The sequence below is a fragment of the Aplidium turbinatum genome, chromosome 14 (genome assembly GCF_918807975.1).
Source record: "Aplidium turbinatum chromosome 14, kaAplTurb1.1, whole genome shotgun sequence".
NCBI classification, from domain to species: Eukaryota; Metazoa; Chordata; class Ascidiacea; order Aplousobranchia; family Polyclinidae; genus Aplidium; species Aplidium turbinatum.
This window is the reverse complement of record NC_137485.1, coordinates 12700120-12716767: the sequence shown is the minus strand read 5'-3', so window position 1 is coordinate 12716767 and position 16648 is coordinate 12700120. Positions and strand designations below refer to the sequence as shown.

Here is a 16648-nt window from a genome sequence, read left to right as displayed (position 1 = left end):
GGACCATAAAATTAACAGACACTTCATTTTATTACAACTTGGGATGTGAGTCGTTTTTTGCTCTCACCTTTTTTTAAAGAAAAGCATGTTTTTTATGAAAAAAAAACAATCCTTTTTTTGCGCAAACTACCAGTCCAAAATTTAAATCCTGGAACCCAAATTTGCACTCTGCTTCTTTGAAATAATTGAAACATCGATAAGTCATTAAAATAAAATTTTGTCACTAAGTTTTTGAATAAAATCTTTTTACTTCACCAATGAAGCAAAATGATGTGCGGTGGAATAAATTAATAAAAAATTAAAGAATAGGCTATCAAACCAAATTCGAACACAAATTGTTACACTGACTCTGTAATACAGTATATTATGTTACAAAAACTTGATGCTATGCCAAGAAAAATTAAGTTTGATTAATTAGCCTAATTAATTGATTTCTAAGCAGCCAACTTTACTGAAAGCAGCAAAGCTAAAACAAATTAAAAGATAAGTGATTGATCAACTGATAAAATACCAGAAATTTTATCAAAAATACATACGTCATATTGAAATGTCTTTGTTTTTGTCTGCCTGTTGAAAATAGGTGCAGAGGAAGTACACCAAAGAGTATTAGACATTTTGTCATACAAACTGTTCGACCATTAAATAAAAAATATATACCGTACTTTTCTTACAAAATGAATTCTTATTCTAAATATATACAGTGTGTACAAGTTTAATTTTCCAAAAGTTGAACATTTTATCATAATTAAATATGTCTGTGTGAAAGCTGTCTTGAATTTGAAAACTTACCGTAAATGCCACAATGAACAGAGTATAACGTTTAGGTGCAGATACATAGGCACATACTAGACAGACACCTTTACTGTGATTCTATGTGATTTTGGTGTTGCCTCATTGTGGCATCAGGAAGTTTATAAGCTCCATTTCTAGTAAAGCGTGTTTTATTGAATGCATGATGATTGCAAAAGACAAGGCGTATTTTAACAATGTAAAGGGAACAATCACAAGTAAGAGGTGGATCTAATAACAAAAATGTAATTCACATCAAACAACAACCACATCAAACAACAACCCACTGACTTGCATAATGCGAGGACAGCAACGAATGTCAACACTTCTTGTTGACATATTATTTTTATGCTCCTTGAGAGTCATGATGCCATTTTTATTTTTTTATAAAAAATAAAGTTTCTCTAAAAATGTTGTTTCAAAGCCAAAAAACAAGTCACGTAGTTAGCGTAAAAAATATAGCATGTCACTATTTGTAATAATATTATTGACAATTGTTAATTTTTTTCTTATTTTGAATTGCAAACTATTTAGAATTTGGCAGTGGCTATTTGACCGGCTCCGGTCTTTGAATCTGAAACACTATTTGACCGGTCATGACGTCACTGCATAAGCACTTTTTTCTTTTTCTCTTTCAAAGCAAAAGACGAGAAGCGCCGATATAAGTTGTAAATTCAACACGTATTCTTCAACTCAGTCCGTGGCGCGTGCGATACGTCTCCGGCTGCCAATCTAGAGGGAATGAGTTCGATACCATCCGGAAGCATTCTTTTTTTTCATTTTTTTTTTATCTAAATTTTGACCCGAAGCGCATTTTTGTGGTCAATTTTTAATTTGAGTAGCCTAAAGTCCAAGTTAGTTAATAGTTCTCAAGTATAGTTTTCAAGTTAGTTATATACAATACTTCTTTTAAAAGAAATGATAATGGTAAAACCATTTTTTAAAGAAGTATTGTATATAACTAACTTGAGAGAAAAATGTAGGGTCGTTCGGCAACACACGTTCACTTATGACGATCGGAAAATTACCAAGAGAAATTCTCAAATTCCAGCAAATTAAAAAAACTCTAACAGTATTACTCAAATTTGAAAAGACATAAAAAATGGGCTGCAGGCTACTCAAATTAAAAATTGACCACAAAAATGCGCTTCGGGTCAAAATTTAGATAAAAAAAAAAATGAAAAGAAAGAATGCTTCCGGATGGTATCGAACTCATCCCCTCTAGATTGGCAGCCGGAGACGTATCGCACGCGCCACGGACTGAGTTGAAGAAAACGTGTTGAAGTTTGAACTTATATCGGCGCTTCTCGTCTGTTGCTTTGAAAGAGAAAAAGAAAAAAGCGCTTATGTAGTGACGTCATGACCGGTCAAATAGTGTTTCAGATTCAAAGACCGGAGCCGGTCAAATAGCCACTGCCTTAGAATTTCTTGAAGTGAACACAATTCAGTTCAGTTGTTTTTATTTCTGACTATCAAAGCAGAAACAATACATGTCTACATAACAAAGGTCGAGAAAAAGGTAGAAGCGACAAAACAGGAACGTTAAAACGTTTTTGTGACCAAAATAAGTTGAAAAAAAATTTGGCACGGTTGCAACACCTTCAGAAAAATTTAGGGTAAAAAGAAATTAAAAAACAAAATGATACAAACAAAAATAAGAAAAAAAAACACAAAAACAGCAACTTATTACCCCGTAGGCCTATAGCTTTAGCTGATATTTTCAAGATTTGTATAAATAGACACTTGCTATGAAGATCGGCCATGGTGCGTTATCAAGAGTACTGATGGTCGTGAAGGGAACACATCTTGATGCGTTTAGCTCATAGCAAAGAAGAGTAAGGCAGGCAAAGAAAACCCCACAAAGAAATCCTACCGGGCAAAGCCATTTCAAGCGCAACGCACCAGGCCTTGCACGACTTATAAAATAGTTACAACTTGACGACACAATTACGTCGATAGTCGCAAATGCACTCTTACTGGTATCGGAATAACATACCGGTACTGCCTAGGATTCAACCATAGGCTACATACCGTAGCCTAGTCTATTGCGTAAATTAAAAATGCATCAACAGCTGGAGATATTAAAAGTTTGCCCACATGCACGAATAAGTCCACTGGGTAGTCTTAACCTTGAGTTGTTTTTTACTTTTGTCTCATAATCACTAGCCTAAAATCTGAAACTACACTAAATTCCAACTTGCTTGTAATACACGCATTTCAAATACTATCTATTAGTCAAAGTGCACTGAACTGCACCAAACAACTTCACATTTTGAAGCATTAGACAGAAAACCTAACGTAGGCTCATCTTCTTCATGCAAAATAAGCTGTCATTACAAAACAACAAGTATTGTTAAAACCAGCTGTTTTTATGAACACTTGCAGAAGACATGTCACGTGACCAGGAAGTAATTTTGAAGTATTTTTGCAAAATAAAACACATTTTAAATGGAAAAGGATTTTTTAAAGGTGCACTGCAACGAAAATATAAGGCTTTTGTACTTGTGGGTTTTTGCGAAATAAAACGTTTCTCAGCAATTTTTTTTACCTTGGCATAACTTAATAAACAAATTAATAAACCTAAAAAAACTGATTTTTATTTCTTCTTCTTCAACAGATTGATCAGTTCAGTTCAGTTGTTTTTATTTCTGACCATCATATCAAAAACAATACACGTCAACATAGCAAAGGTCGAGAAAAAGGTAGAAGCGACAAAACGCGAACGTTAAAACGTGCTTGTGACCAAAGTAAGTTATTGAGTTGAAAAAAATTTGGCACGGTCGCAACACCTTCAGAAAAATTTAAGATGTAAAGGAAAAATAAAAAAATAAAATGTTACAAAAAAATAAAATAAAAAACATAAATTTAGGCTATAGCTTTATTAGCCCACATAGCTTTAGCTGATATATTTAAGATCATGTTTGATCAGCTGTGATCTCCCTTATGAACTGCCTCCATTTTGTTCTGTCTTTTGTTTTTATTAGTGCTTCCGGCATGTTTTTTATTCCTGTAATTTGCTTCATATTGTCAAAATATTTCATTTTTTGTCGTCCTTTTGTTCGTTTGCCTTGCACCATCCCAGTTAACATTGAATTTTCCAACGAGTTGCTTCTTGCAATGTGTCCGAAATATCTCAATTTTCTAAGGTTAATGTTGTTTATCAGACTCCATTTATCGTTTATTTGTTGGGAAACAAATTCATTTGTTTTTCTTTCCATCCAGCTGATACGTAATAGCCTTCTATGACACCACATTTCAAACCTTTTTAACTGCAGAATTGAACATCTGTGCGCAATAAATCGTCAGGCTGCAATAAAAGTATTATTTAGTGTTTTGTGCTGTGCATATCATGTGATCTGTCCTCGCCAATTTGTGTAGGCTATCCTGCATTGAATTCGTGTGTCAGTTGTTGATGGTGCTGTTGAGAGGTGTCGCTTGTACAGCGTTAATGTAAAATTTCCAAATTTATTTATTTATTTCTCTTAGATGTAGCCTATAATTATTCCTGATGAGGACACTGTGTGGTGTCGAAAACGTTGGATATAGTAGTTTTTTCTTGTTTTTTTTTTGTGTGTGTTTAATAAAAAATGTTAAATCCGCTAACGTTACTGAGTGGTATAGCCCAGAGGTGGGCAAACTACGGCCCGCGGGCCGCATGCGGCCCGAAACAACTTTCTGTGCGGCCCGCGAAAGCCTGATACAATTATATAAAATAATAATAGTAAAATTGCTTGAAAATTTGAATTGCTACAATGACTTAATTAAACGTTTTATTGATATCTTTCATCTTGATAAAGATAAATTATATATATTTTTTGTCGCATTGTAGTGGTTTGTTCCCCCAGACACATTGTGTTCTTTCGTGATGTGCAGTTTTAGCAATGTGTATCGTATCATTTGTGTACTCAGCCTTCTTGCATGGCTATTATGAGTGTCAAAGCAGCCATTGCTAAACAGCTGATGAGTCACAATGGAAATTTCTAACTTCAGCCTGTCGCATCACAAGACTTTCTTTTTTGTTTTAGTCTTCTTGGACCAAAGCCAAGACTCTTGGTTGAGAGAGGAATGACGGTTGCGACAGTTTTTCTCACTGTGTTAATACGCTCACAAATGTGTTCTGTTTAATTCGCTCAAAATGCGTCTGGCAACGTGTTATCTTGATGTGTGTTGTATTCAAATAAATAATTGAGACAAACATTTTGTATACAGTTATGCAACACATGTAGCCTACTGTATATAAAATCTCCATATCTTTGGTCACTTTAAAATTAAACGAAACCTTGGGTTTTGACTATTTTAGACTTTATGTTTTGGCTTATAATATTAATTATACTATAATACGGCCCTCGAACAAATTCACATTATCTTCTTCTCTCGTATTGTCGCTATATGTCAGGGCATCCGTTGGTTAGCCACTGCCTGGTGTCGTCATCGATGGAAATTAGGCCTTCCATACCATGGGGTAGTCTATATAGCCGGCAATCCTTGATAATGTGGGCTGCCGTCTGCATTTTGCCACACTCACAAGCAGCACTCTCTGCCAAGCCCCAGCGCAACATGTCTGCACCATAGCGTCCAACACCAGTGAGCAAACGGTTACGCCTTGATGAGGCAAGTCTAGAGAGGCCATGTCCCAGCTGGTTTTCGGACGGGGATCTGAATACTTGGCGAAGTGGGGACGTGCTGCTTGACCATTGTTCACACCACGCCGCGTGGCACCACTGTTTGCTAGGGCTTCCACCAGAGGCTGCCAGAAGGTCTTGTGCAGCGCGTACAAATGGTTTTCTTGATTTTAGCCGCTGCTTTGGTGGATATCTCAGCGTGGTTGTGTGTAGCGGATGGCCAGGGTTTAGGGCTTTACGGCTCAGGGAAAGAACAGCACGTTGGCGCCGTAGTGCAGCTGGCTCAATGTTTGCAAGGACAGGCAAACAGTCAGTTGGAGTTGGGCGGAGGCAACCTGTGACAGTTCGCAGGCAGTTGTTGATTGGTACATCGACAAGGTCAGTATGGGCACTTCTGCACCAAGTAGCAGCACAGTATTCAGCAGGGGTGTAGACTAAGGCTAAACCACTTGTTCTCAGCACTAAGGGGCTAGCACCCCACCTTGTACCAGCAAGACGTTTCATGAGAGCAGTACGAGCTGTCACTTTTCCGCGTAAGTGTTCTAGGTGTTTGCGGTATGTAAGGGACCGATCGAGTCGAACTCCAAGGTATGTGGGTGTGGCTTCGAAAGGAAGTGTTCGGCCGTTATTTTGGATGTTAATTTTCCTGTTTGAGTCTCTATTACATAGGTGGAAGACAGAAGTCACCGTCTTCGCTTCACTCAACTTGAGGCGCCATTGGTGCAGATAGGAAGATAGAATGTCCATATCCTTAGTCAAGGTGTTCCGCACTGTTTCCCATTTGCGGTAAGAATAAAGAATAGCCAGGTCATCTGCGTATGCGTATTTATTAGAGGAAGTATTTGGAAGGTCATAAATGTAGATGTTGAACAACATTGGGGAGAGAAAAGCTCCCTGCGGAACTCCGTTTCTTAAACGTCTCTGTCGGCTTTTCTTTCCGTCGCTGGTTTTAAGGATGAAGCTGCGGTTGGAGATGAGTTCTACAATAAACTTAACCATGTGTCTATCTGGGATTATCTGCAGCAGTTTGTAAGTGAGACCCCTATGCCAAACAGTATCATATGCCGCAGTAAGGTCGAGGAAGACCGCTCCCGACTTCAAGTTGGCCTCAAACCCATCTTCAATGTTTTGTGTCAGCAAGGTTACTTGGTCGACTGTTGATCTTCCTCTCCTAAACCCTGCCTGTTCTTGTGGGAGTTTGGGGTCAATAACGGGTTCCATTCGTCGGTGTAAGACGCGCTCCAGTAGTTTGAACGGCACGCACAATAGGGAGATGGGGCGATAGCTCTTTGGGTCAGTTACCGGTTTGTTTGGCCCCGAGGGCCCCATTCACATTATGAATGCGGCCCTCGAGATAAAAAGCTTGCACGCCCCTGGATAGCCTATGTATCTGGTACAACAAGTCAAGCTCTTTATACCAAGGCTCAAACATAACATCTTGTTAAAACATATTCAAATTAATCATCTGACCAATAACCTTTCTTCACTAACTTTTGCATTCACCACATGCCTAGCAGAGGTGAACGAAGTCACTTTTTTTTACTCCGGCTCCGCTCCTGCTCCAACTCCGAAATTCATTTTGAAATGAAATAAGCGTGAAACTACTTTTTTCAAATAATTTTTAAAAAACACAAAAAAGCAAAACACCCGTTTTTTTTTTTTAAAGCCCGTTTTTTTTCTGAACTCTGGTTTTACTACCCTATGCCCCCCCCCCCCCCCCCCCCCGAACAGGAGCATAATCAACTTTTAGGCTATCATTTAATTTAGGGTGCTTTCAGCAGAACATTTTTGCACGTAAAGCATTAGATAGCCACTTTGGTCCCCTAATTTGCGCGCAATGCACTCAATTATATTTCCGGGCCCTTTTGCTACATTACGGGCCTCCCAGGACTAAAGAATAACAACTTTTATGCCTGAATTTACACGTTTAGGATAGTTTTAAACCAACATTTTTGCGCGTAAAGTATAAAATCACAATTTCGGGCCCCTCGACAATCACCGGCTTGGGCCCTCAAGGTTACGCCGTACCCTCCGTACCCCCCTCTCTCGTAGGCCATGGCAACACCTAGGCTACACCACACTGACAAAAATTTCATAGGCTATAGCTCTAAGTATTTTGTGAGCGGTGGTTATACTGGTTAATTCAAAAGAGGTGGTTGCTGCCGTCCATCCACATGATGTAGAATTGCCATCAGAAACAGTGTTCCGGCGGGTCAATTGCCCTCTTGTTTAGAATTGAAATTGTGATGAAATTTTGTTGACATTGAATTTGCGTTGTTTTTGTGTTCTGCGTGATGTGGCTTGCCTGGCTGCAAAGAGATTTCACAACTGATTGTCGCTTTTTGCTGCGTGCCGGGAGCCGTTGTTTCTGGTCACAATTTTGCCTTTGTGTTGGGTTCAGTATTTAGTAAAGCAAGCGACCAGCTCAGTGGCCGAGTGGTTTCGCCTTCGGCTCTGGTGCTGGTAGATCTGAGATCGATTCCAGGTCGGGTCAAACCGAAGACTTTAAAAACGGTACCGATTGTGTTCTATCCTGCATAGCGCAGTGAGAATGAGTCGGGTAATAATGTGATAACATCGTAAACCTGATATGAATTAAAAATGAGCCCTGTCGCTAAAAGACTTTAGCTGTTGTAGAGCGACAATAAATAAAACCATAACATTATTATTATTATTAGTAAAGCAAGCTCAAGATCTCCGCAAACAAATCAGCGGTTGTGCTCTTTACAAACAAACGTAAATATGATCCGTGTACACTCGAAATAAAAAAATCGTTAATCCCCATCCAAAAAGACTACAAGTACCTTGGAATCACATTTCAGTCAAATGGAAAGTATAGCATGCATGCTAAACATGTTGAAGAAAAATCCAAATCAAGACTAAATGTTCTTCGTGTAGGCTACTGAAGGGCACAAACTGGGGAGCAGGAAAATCAGCAATGCTCTGCATCTACAGAGCTATAATACGATCGGTTATTGAATATGGTATGGAAGCATATTTTGCCACAAACAAAACCACATTCCAACCAATTCTGACTACAAAATGAAGCTCTAAGAATATGCTCCAGAGCAATGAAAAGTACCCCAATTTCAAACCTACAACACTACTGCAATGAATTACCTTTGTCACTTAGATACGAGCAACTTTGTCTAAACTACAAAGCCCACATTCTGACATTTTTACGCCACCCAGCACATGACATCCTCGAGGAAAGTTTGCCAAGAAATTTGATCAACACAAGTAACTACCAACCATTCCATTCCCTCACCGAGACAATAGACACGAATATTACCGTAAACCTCATCCAAGAACCATCTATCACACCTTGGGAAGTCTATATACCCACAACTGACTACACCCTTGTAACTGAAACCTCCCAGCTTAACCATCCAAATGCCATCTCTGGAATAGTCGCTGAGCACCTCACAAAAAATTACTCAGAATTTCTCAACATATATAGCCTACAGACGGATCCAAGACCAACACGAAAACCGGATCTTCCTTTTTTGTAAACCGCCATGGAATAAAACGCTGTTTCACAATAATTAATAGATCCGCATCTGTGTTCAGTGCCGAACTGTTTGCAATAAAGGCTGCACTTATATGGATAAAAGAGACCAAACAAAGTAAGTCGGTCATCATTAGCGACTGCTTAAGTGCACTACGGACGATTTCAAATCCAACTTGGACAAAACACAGCTTAATCAATGACATACTTCTGCTTCACTCCAGCATTATATCAAATACAACAAAAGTAAAGTTTTTATGGGTTCCTAGTCATGTAGGCATTCCTGGAAACGAAACTGCTGATTTCTTAGCAAAACTTGCTTCAGAAACCATACCAGCAATACCAACATCAGCCATTACCCCCATCTCCGCAAACACAAAACTCAGCCTAAGTGAAGTCAAAAACATCACCAAAGATCTAGCTCTGCAAAAATGGAATAATCATTATATATACAGTACCACAGGCCAACTCTACAAATCTATATATCCTGACACCAAAAGTGCAGGAACAAACAAAGTGCCTGACCATCCAACCGTTTTTAGACTCATCACCGGTCACTGCAGTTTAAACCAACACCTCTTCAAGATCGGATGCCACACTTCTGGACTATGCGACACATGTATGACCCCTGAGACTGTGAATCATTTTCTATTTCATTGCAGTAAATATGCAACTCAAAGGAAGTGTCTTGAACAAAATCTGAGCAAGTATGGAATAAACATATCGGTGAAAAACTTTGCTGAAAATCGTCCAACTACTACACATCTGCTGGCTTTTATAAACTCCAGCAATAAGCTCATTTAAATTATTGTTTTAATCACTGTAATCATCCATGTTATAGGCTACTGTAGTGCACCCGTGTCGTGTCTGCTCCCAGCCAGAGATCGATCGCTTTTTACATTGATTTAGCGTCTTTGGACATTGAATCGGTGTGGAAGGCGATTGATTTGCTGGCTGGGCTTTCTTTATTTTGTTTCAGTTTGTAACACCAAGCGTGCAATTCCAAAGAAGTACCTGACTTTCGTGGGTCTAACCTCCTACAAGAATTTCTTTTCCACTAATGATGTGGTTAAACTCAGTGTTGTACGCGTCAATGAAATAAATTGACGGCGTCAGCGTCAGCGCGAATTGCCTAAAAACTTTACGGCGTAAAGTATTGCGTAAGCTCTTAAAGAAATTGACGGCGTCAGCGTCAGCGCTAATTTCTAGCGCTATTTTAGCCAGGATCTCACAAAACGGAAGTATTGCAACCAAGTTTAGGCAAACAATGGCTATAAATAAAGAGCAGGTTTTATGTTTTGAGACTGTAGGCTATTGTAATTAGCTGCTTAGCTTATTAGTTATTTACTTGTAGAAACACAAGCATTTCAAAACGTTTGTCTGACAATCTGCTGCGTTTGGGACGCATAATGTCCTTTCCAAGTGAAAACATGCGTTCCACAGTAGCGCTGAATGGTATTGGTGTGTTGTATTTCAAGAACAAGTCTTGAAAACGTTTACTCGGAAAGGTATCACTGTTCCAAGCGTGCTGTGATGATTTAGCATATATAAATCTTTTAACGAGGTCCACTGCACCAACATCGCTGTTTTCAAGGGTAGCCTATAGAGCTCTTGAAATATTGTATCTTCAACCTCCGCGATGACATTCATTGATTTTCCTCTTTCTCTCTTTGATCCCTCGTTCTCGATACTGCTCACGATATGAGTTCTCACCATTTCGCGAACTTCTTCCGCTTGTATATTCCAGGTAGCTATTCCAACCAACGCGAAAACGGGTAATTCGGATGAGTCGCGATGGCCAGAATACATCATGAAACTCTGATTGTGAAACGAGATTTTTCATGAAAACAAAAAATGACGCATAGCGCTTGACGCTTAAAATTGGCGAAATAGTTGACGGCGTTATCACTTCCGTCAACTAAAAAATAAATTGACGGCGCTAGCCTCAGCGTCAACAAAAAGTTGACGCCGTCAAATGACGCGGTCAAATTGACGGCGTCAACGTACAACACTGGTTAAACTACTGTATCGTATTATGTTGTGTTGTGTCGTATTGCACCCTTCACTATGCCCTGTTGTGTTCTAACTGTGCTAAATATCTATTATAATAATGACTGTCGCTAAAAGACCATAGATGTTGTAAAGCGACATAAAACAAACCATAACAATCAATCAATCAATAGTAAAGCAAGCTAGAGGAATGTGTGATTTTGGATTTAAGTTAAATCGTTTAGAATTAAGTGTGTACAAAATTTCAGCTTTTATCCTAACTCACTGAATCAAATCATACGCAATAAATAAAAATACCAGAAACGATTGCAAGCATGGTTGAGGCAGGAAGAGGAGGGATTGTAAGGATCCGTTCCATCACCCACTAGGACAAGAAACAATAAGTTACACTTGATATCAAACCTCAATCGTCTTAGGCTACTGTGTGATGTGCAGTCTAACCATAGAAAGAGCTCAACACCTGCTCTCCAGGGCCACATTGAAACGGGCTTTTGCCTGAGGATGGGTTTCTTTTATGTCCGGTTTTCTTTCTCCATCCTATTATTATTATGACTGCTCATCCACATCAATATTGGAACTGGCAAATTCAATCCACAACACTTTTCATTAGGCTGTCATTCAATACTACATGTGTGCTTCTCTGTTTTTGTTTTATTTTTTGCTATTTGTTTTTTTTTGGGTTTTGTGGCCGTGCTAACTACTGATATATAGCCTACTACATAATTTTTCATTCAGGCACGTTTTAAACCTTTCAAGGTTTTGCCATCTTTTCCCGTTCGTTAACGTGCTGGTAGGTTTATATCGATTTTTGTAGTTAGTGTCTTTTTCGTCCCGGACGCGTTAATGACGAAAAATAAAATGATTGATGATTGATTGATTGCATTGAGCCCCTACTCTCGTAACCAAACAGTTAAGTTACTATCAGGTATTACAAGAAATTGGGTTAACTTACCATATAGGCCGATTTGTTTTATATATAGAAACAAAAAAGCTTTTCAATGTTATTCTAGGTCTAGATTTTTGCAATTTAAATCAATTTGATTTTCTATCACTTGTACTTCAATGGCGAATGTGATTTAAACCAAAGGTTCTCAACTTTTAAACGCTGCCGAACAGGTAAAAATATAAAAATATTTTTTGGACAGTTAACCATAGCATCGAAAAGCAAGGTATAATTGTTTTAGAAGAGATGTGCAAAGAAATTAAAAACAAAACTTACACAAAACTTTGCTCAAAGTTTCAGTGAGGCCTACGTAAATAGTTTAGTGTTTGCTGGGACCAAATATAATCTTTTGAATCTTTTAAATTCCCGACTTCAATTCATATTTTTCTTGATTATTTTGCATTTTTACCAGATTTGTGTTTTTATTTTTTGCAGCAATTATTTCATCAAAGGCTTATGTGTAGGGTTTTGCCTAACTTACTGTCGTAATTTGGTTATAAAATAAAAGGATAATTTAAAAGAATATTGAGACTCTAAGTCTCTAATTTAAAAGTATACTTTAGAAGGATAATTTAGGCTTCTGGCTGTCTAGTCTAGGGGTATGACTTCCTACAAAAGGCAAACGAATTAAATAGAATCATACATTTTATTGTTTATCAATATTACAAGTTTTAGTATTCGGGGAGTTGAGAAAATACCTAACTAATTTAATTTATTGAGACGGGTGTCGGGTGAGTGACATTCTCCCGGCGTGAATTTAACCTTCTCGTTCTAAAATTCAGTCCGTTCGTTTTGCTAGTCAAATTCCGAATGCCTGTCATTTTCAATTCCCCGCTTACTTCATAATATACCGGTAGAGCCTTTTCATCAATAACAGCTATCGTAAGAATCAAGGGAAAAGCTATACCGGTTTCATAGTTATGTCGCTTTAGAAATACAGATGTGTTGAGCTAGATTCTGTGTGAGTGGCGTTTGTTAACAGGAAGCTTGACTTATGTTCTATGAGAACGTTAGGTTTTGAATTTGCAGCATTGAAATGCATTTTGCAATACTGATAATTTTCGGTTAAATGTTAAAATATAATTTTGTTAGTTAAAAACATGGTACATGTTACACACTTCCCTCCTTACGGCAAAATAACAGATAAATAATATTACAATAACTCGGTTATACATGATGCAATAATATATAGGTGTGTGGTTATAAGATATGTTTTTTACAAAGAAAATTGACAATTGTAGGCTAACAATTGCTAGGGGAAGACACATGACCCCCCTCCTTTCGTGGGATGAGGAGATTGGACGCACACATAAGTTAACAAGTAGTCGATAACGTGATTGCAGGGATAACAGTCGTTTATCATAAGAGATAAAGCGATGTCTTAAGTTCCCTGGAAGCCCTTTGGCTTGGTAGGCTACGATATAGGCTACAATAATTGCGGGACTGTAATAGGCTACAGTAGTTGCGGTTGCGGGGGTAACAGTCGGTTATCGTAAGAGATAAAGCGATGTCTTAGTTCCCTGGAAGCCCTTGTATTCTATCATCATGTTGTCATGTGACTTGTTGAGAAGTTGACTTATAGAGGGGTCTGTGAGTTGGTCCTTTGCCATTTCTACATAGTTAAGCTCTCCCTCTGGTAATTGAAGTGAGTTAATCTCTATGCGTGATAGTAGGTCAGCGACGTGATTGTCTTCGCCTGGAAGATATTTAATCTCAGAAGCGAATTGAGAAATAAAATCATAATGGCGGACTTGTCTCGGATTAAACTGCGCCCTAAAACCGCTTTGATTTGGCGAAAAGTTAGATCGATTCCCGTTCTGTTGCGAAAAATGTCGATTCCAAACCCTAGGTTTAGGTTGGGAAGGCGTATTTCGGTAAGGGGGTTGGAACGGTTGTCTCGGAGACCAATGTGAGAAAGAAGCGCGCGGGTTATTGCTTGCAACGTTGTGGTACGGAGGCGTATGAGTTGTGCTCTCTTGAAAATTTACCATTGTCTCCAATTTTTTTGTCAAAGTTGAAAGTTCTTGCTGGAGATGATCATTTATCAGACCTTGGCGAAGGTTTTCCGCGTTCGACAGGTTGTCTTGACCACAGGCGTCGTTGTTTTGTTTAATTAGAAATATACTATCTGCGACTTCCGCCAGTTGATCGACTGTTTTTTCTTGGAAATGCCCTGCCAAGGCGACGCGTACGTGACTGGGCATTTTTTGAATGAAAAGATTTAAAAGTAAATTTTCGCAATCCCTACCGAAGTATCCAATCTGCCTAACGAGCGTTTTCATCTCGCCTAGGAGGGTGGAAGGTTTTTTTTTTTCTAATTTCAGGTCGGTCAGCAGCAGCTGCAGCTTTGACGCTGTAGTCTGTTCGTAGTGTTTAATCAGTGTTTTTTTTAGTTTCGTATAGGGATGTGCATCTCCATCATCAAAGATGTGGTGCACCAACGCAACCTGCTCCTCGTCAAGAAATTCTAAGGCGTTAGTGAACAGATGTTCTTCATTGGTTATATGGTTCGCTGCTGCTTTTGCCTCCAGCATTTTGAACCACAGTTCCGGTTGATTAGTGTAAAATTTTGGGAGAGTTATTTTTTGTCTTGCATTAGCCAAATACAGCGACGGGTCATTTCTAGAAGTAGCAAATGTTTCGTTTTCTGTATTAAAAAATGCGTTGTTAAGCGTGGCGTTTGGGGGTTGAATCGCGGTTTGCGACATCGGTGGCGGATCGTGATTTTCCCGGCCTGATTCCGGTGAGCTGGTTGTCGCGTTTTCGTTGTTCATATCCGTGTTTTCGGCCGAGTTACGCGGTTGGGCGCTTAATACAACAGCGGTCGTAGGCAAATTAGTAGGTGAATTTAAAAAAGATGTAGTTGCGCTTTCTGAAGAGAAAGATGTCGAATTTTCAGGCGTTCGAGGTAAAATTGATGTGTTTTCTACTACCGTCACTGGGTCAGACTGGTGTCGCGATCTTTGGCGGCCAAATGGGAAGAATTTGCCAGTCACTTTTAGAAAATTGGACATTGGAAAAATAGCCTCAATATAAATATTAATACATTACCGTTCTTTAGGTTTCTTTTTTTCTACGTCTTTGTTTCATACACAATTAGTTACTTAACTTTTAGGCTACCAGTCCCTACTGAAACAAACCTTACAGAATACCTTCTTCACTTAGTTGCTTTCCCGATCAAAAAAGAAGTTACGTTGATTATTACAAGGAGCAATATAATGTCAAAATTAGGGACCCCAGACAGCCTCTATCTCTGTCAGCACCAAAAAGAAAGATTTCGGAAAAGAAGAATAAGATGCAGAAATAAACTCGTTCAAATGAAAATGATTAACGTCTGATTCATTTAAAAAATATGATAAAACAGCAGTTTTTTAAAAAGATTTTGTGTAGTCAAATTAGATAGAGTTTTATCAGACAGTCGTTACAATCAATCGACTCACAAAAATATTCTTAACAACTGTTACTACGTTGGCGACCTCCGGACGCAAGTTAGTTTGAAAAAATGAATTAAACTTAATTTATAATGTGCGCAACTGCGCACCTCCTTGGTGACACCAACAAAGAGTTCAAGAAAATTTCACCCCAAAGCAGAAAGATTTGGAGAAAAACCAGAAAGATCAGCCCTAAAAGATTTGGCAAGCAAACTCTGCCACAATTTCTATTTCTAACTTAAAATCTAAACTAACTAACCAAACAACCCGATGATTAACCTCTAATTAATTCCACAACACACTAAAAACAGCAAGTGAGTATAGCGGAAATATATAGAAGTTGATGAGATATTAAAATAAAAGATTACTACGTTGATGACCTCGCACGTACGTAGGTTTAAGCAAAAAGGTAAGTTTAACAAGTTTTAGCAAGCAAAATATGAAGAATCTGGCAAGCACGCCACGCTACCACTTTTTCGTTTCTAAGACAAAAAAGTACTTACTGATGAATGTATTTTTAAATAATGTTAGGCCTACACTTCGCCTTCGGACGAGCCCCCAGTGTAGGGTTTTGCCTTTCTTAAGTCCCCTTAGTGTAAGGTTCTGCCTAACTTAAGTCCCCAGCGTAGGGTTCTGCCTAACTTAAGTCCCCAGCGTAGGGTTTGGCTGTCTAATTTGTCGTAATTTGTTTATAAAAAGGAAATAAAAGGATAATTTAAAGAATATTGAGAGACTCTAAGTCTCTAATTAAAAGGATAATTTAGGCTTCTGGCTGTCTAGTCTAGGGGTATGACTTCCTACAAAAAGTAAACCAATCGAATAGAATCATACATTTTATTATTTATCAATGTTACAAGTTTTAGTATTTGGGGAGTTGAGAAAATATATAACTAATTTAATTTATTGAGACGGGTGTCGGATGAGTGACATTCTCCCGGCGTGCATTTAACCTTCTCGTTCTAAAATTCAGTCCCTTCGTTTTGCCAGTCTAATTTCGAATCAATGTCTGAGCGTTTTCATTTTTCAATTCCCCGCTTATATCATAATATCCCGGTAGAGCCTTTTCATCAATAATAGCTATCGTAAGAATCAAGGGAAATGCTATACCGGTTTCATAGTTATGTCGCATTAGAAATACAGATGTGTTGAGCTAGATTCTGTGTGAGTGGCGTTTGTCAACAGGAAGCTTGACTTATGTTCTGTGAGAACGATAGGTTTTGAATTTGCAGCATTGAAATGCATTTTGCAATACTGATAAATTTCGGTTAAATGTTAAAATATAAATTTGTTATTTAAAACATGGTACATGTTACATATGCAATGTAGCCTATAGTAAAGTGAAGAT

At 38.4% G+C, this 16648-nt stretch overlaps 1 protein-coding gene across 1 annotated transcript in view; it reads right to left on the bottom strand.

The window, feature by feature from the left end:
- LOC145783187 (uncharacterized) overlaps positions 1 to 678 on the bottom strand; it is a 29326-nt gene extending 28648 nt beyond the window's left edge. Inside the window, exon 1 of the mRNA XM_082594985.1 lies at positions 537 to 678. Within this exon, the coding sequence (XP_082451111.1) occupies positions 537 to 614 (78 nt within the window). The 5' untranslated portion in view covers positions 615 to 678. The remainder of the gene's footprint in view (positions 1 to 536) is intronic.
- Positions 679 to 16648: the final 15970 nt, after the last annotated feature.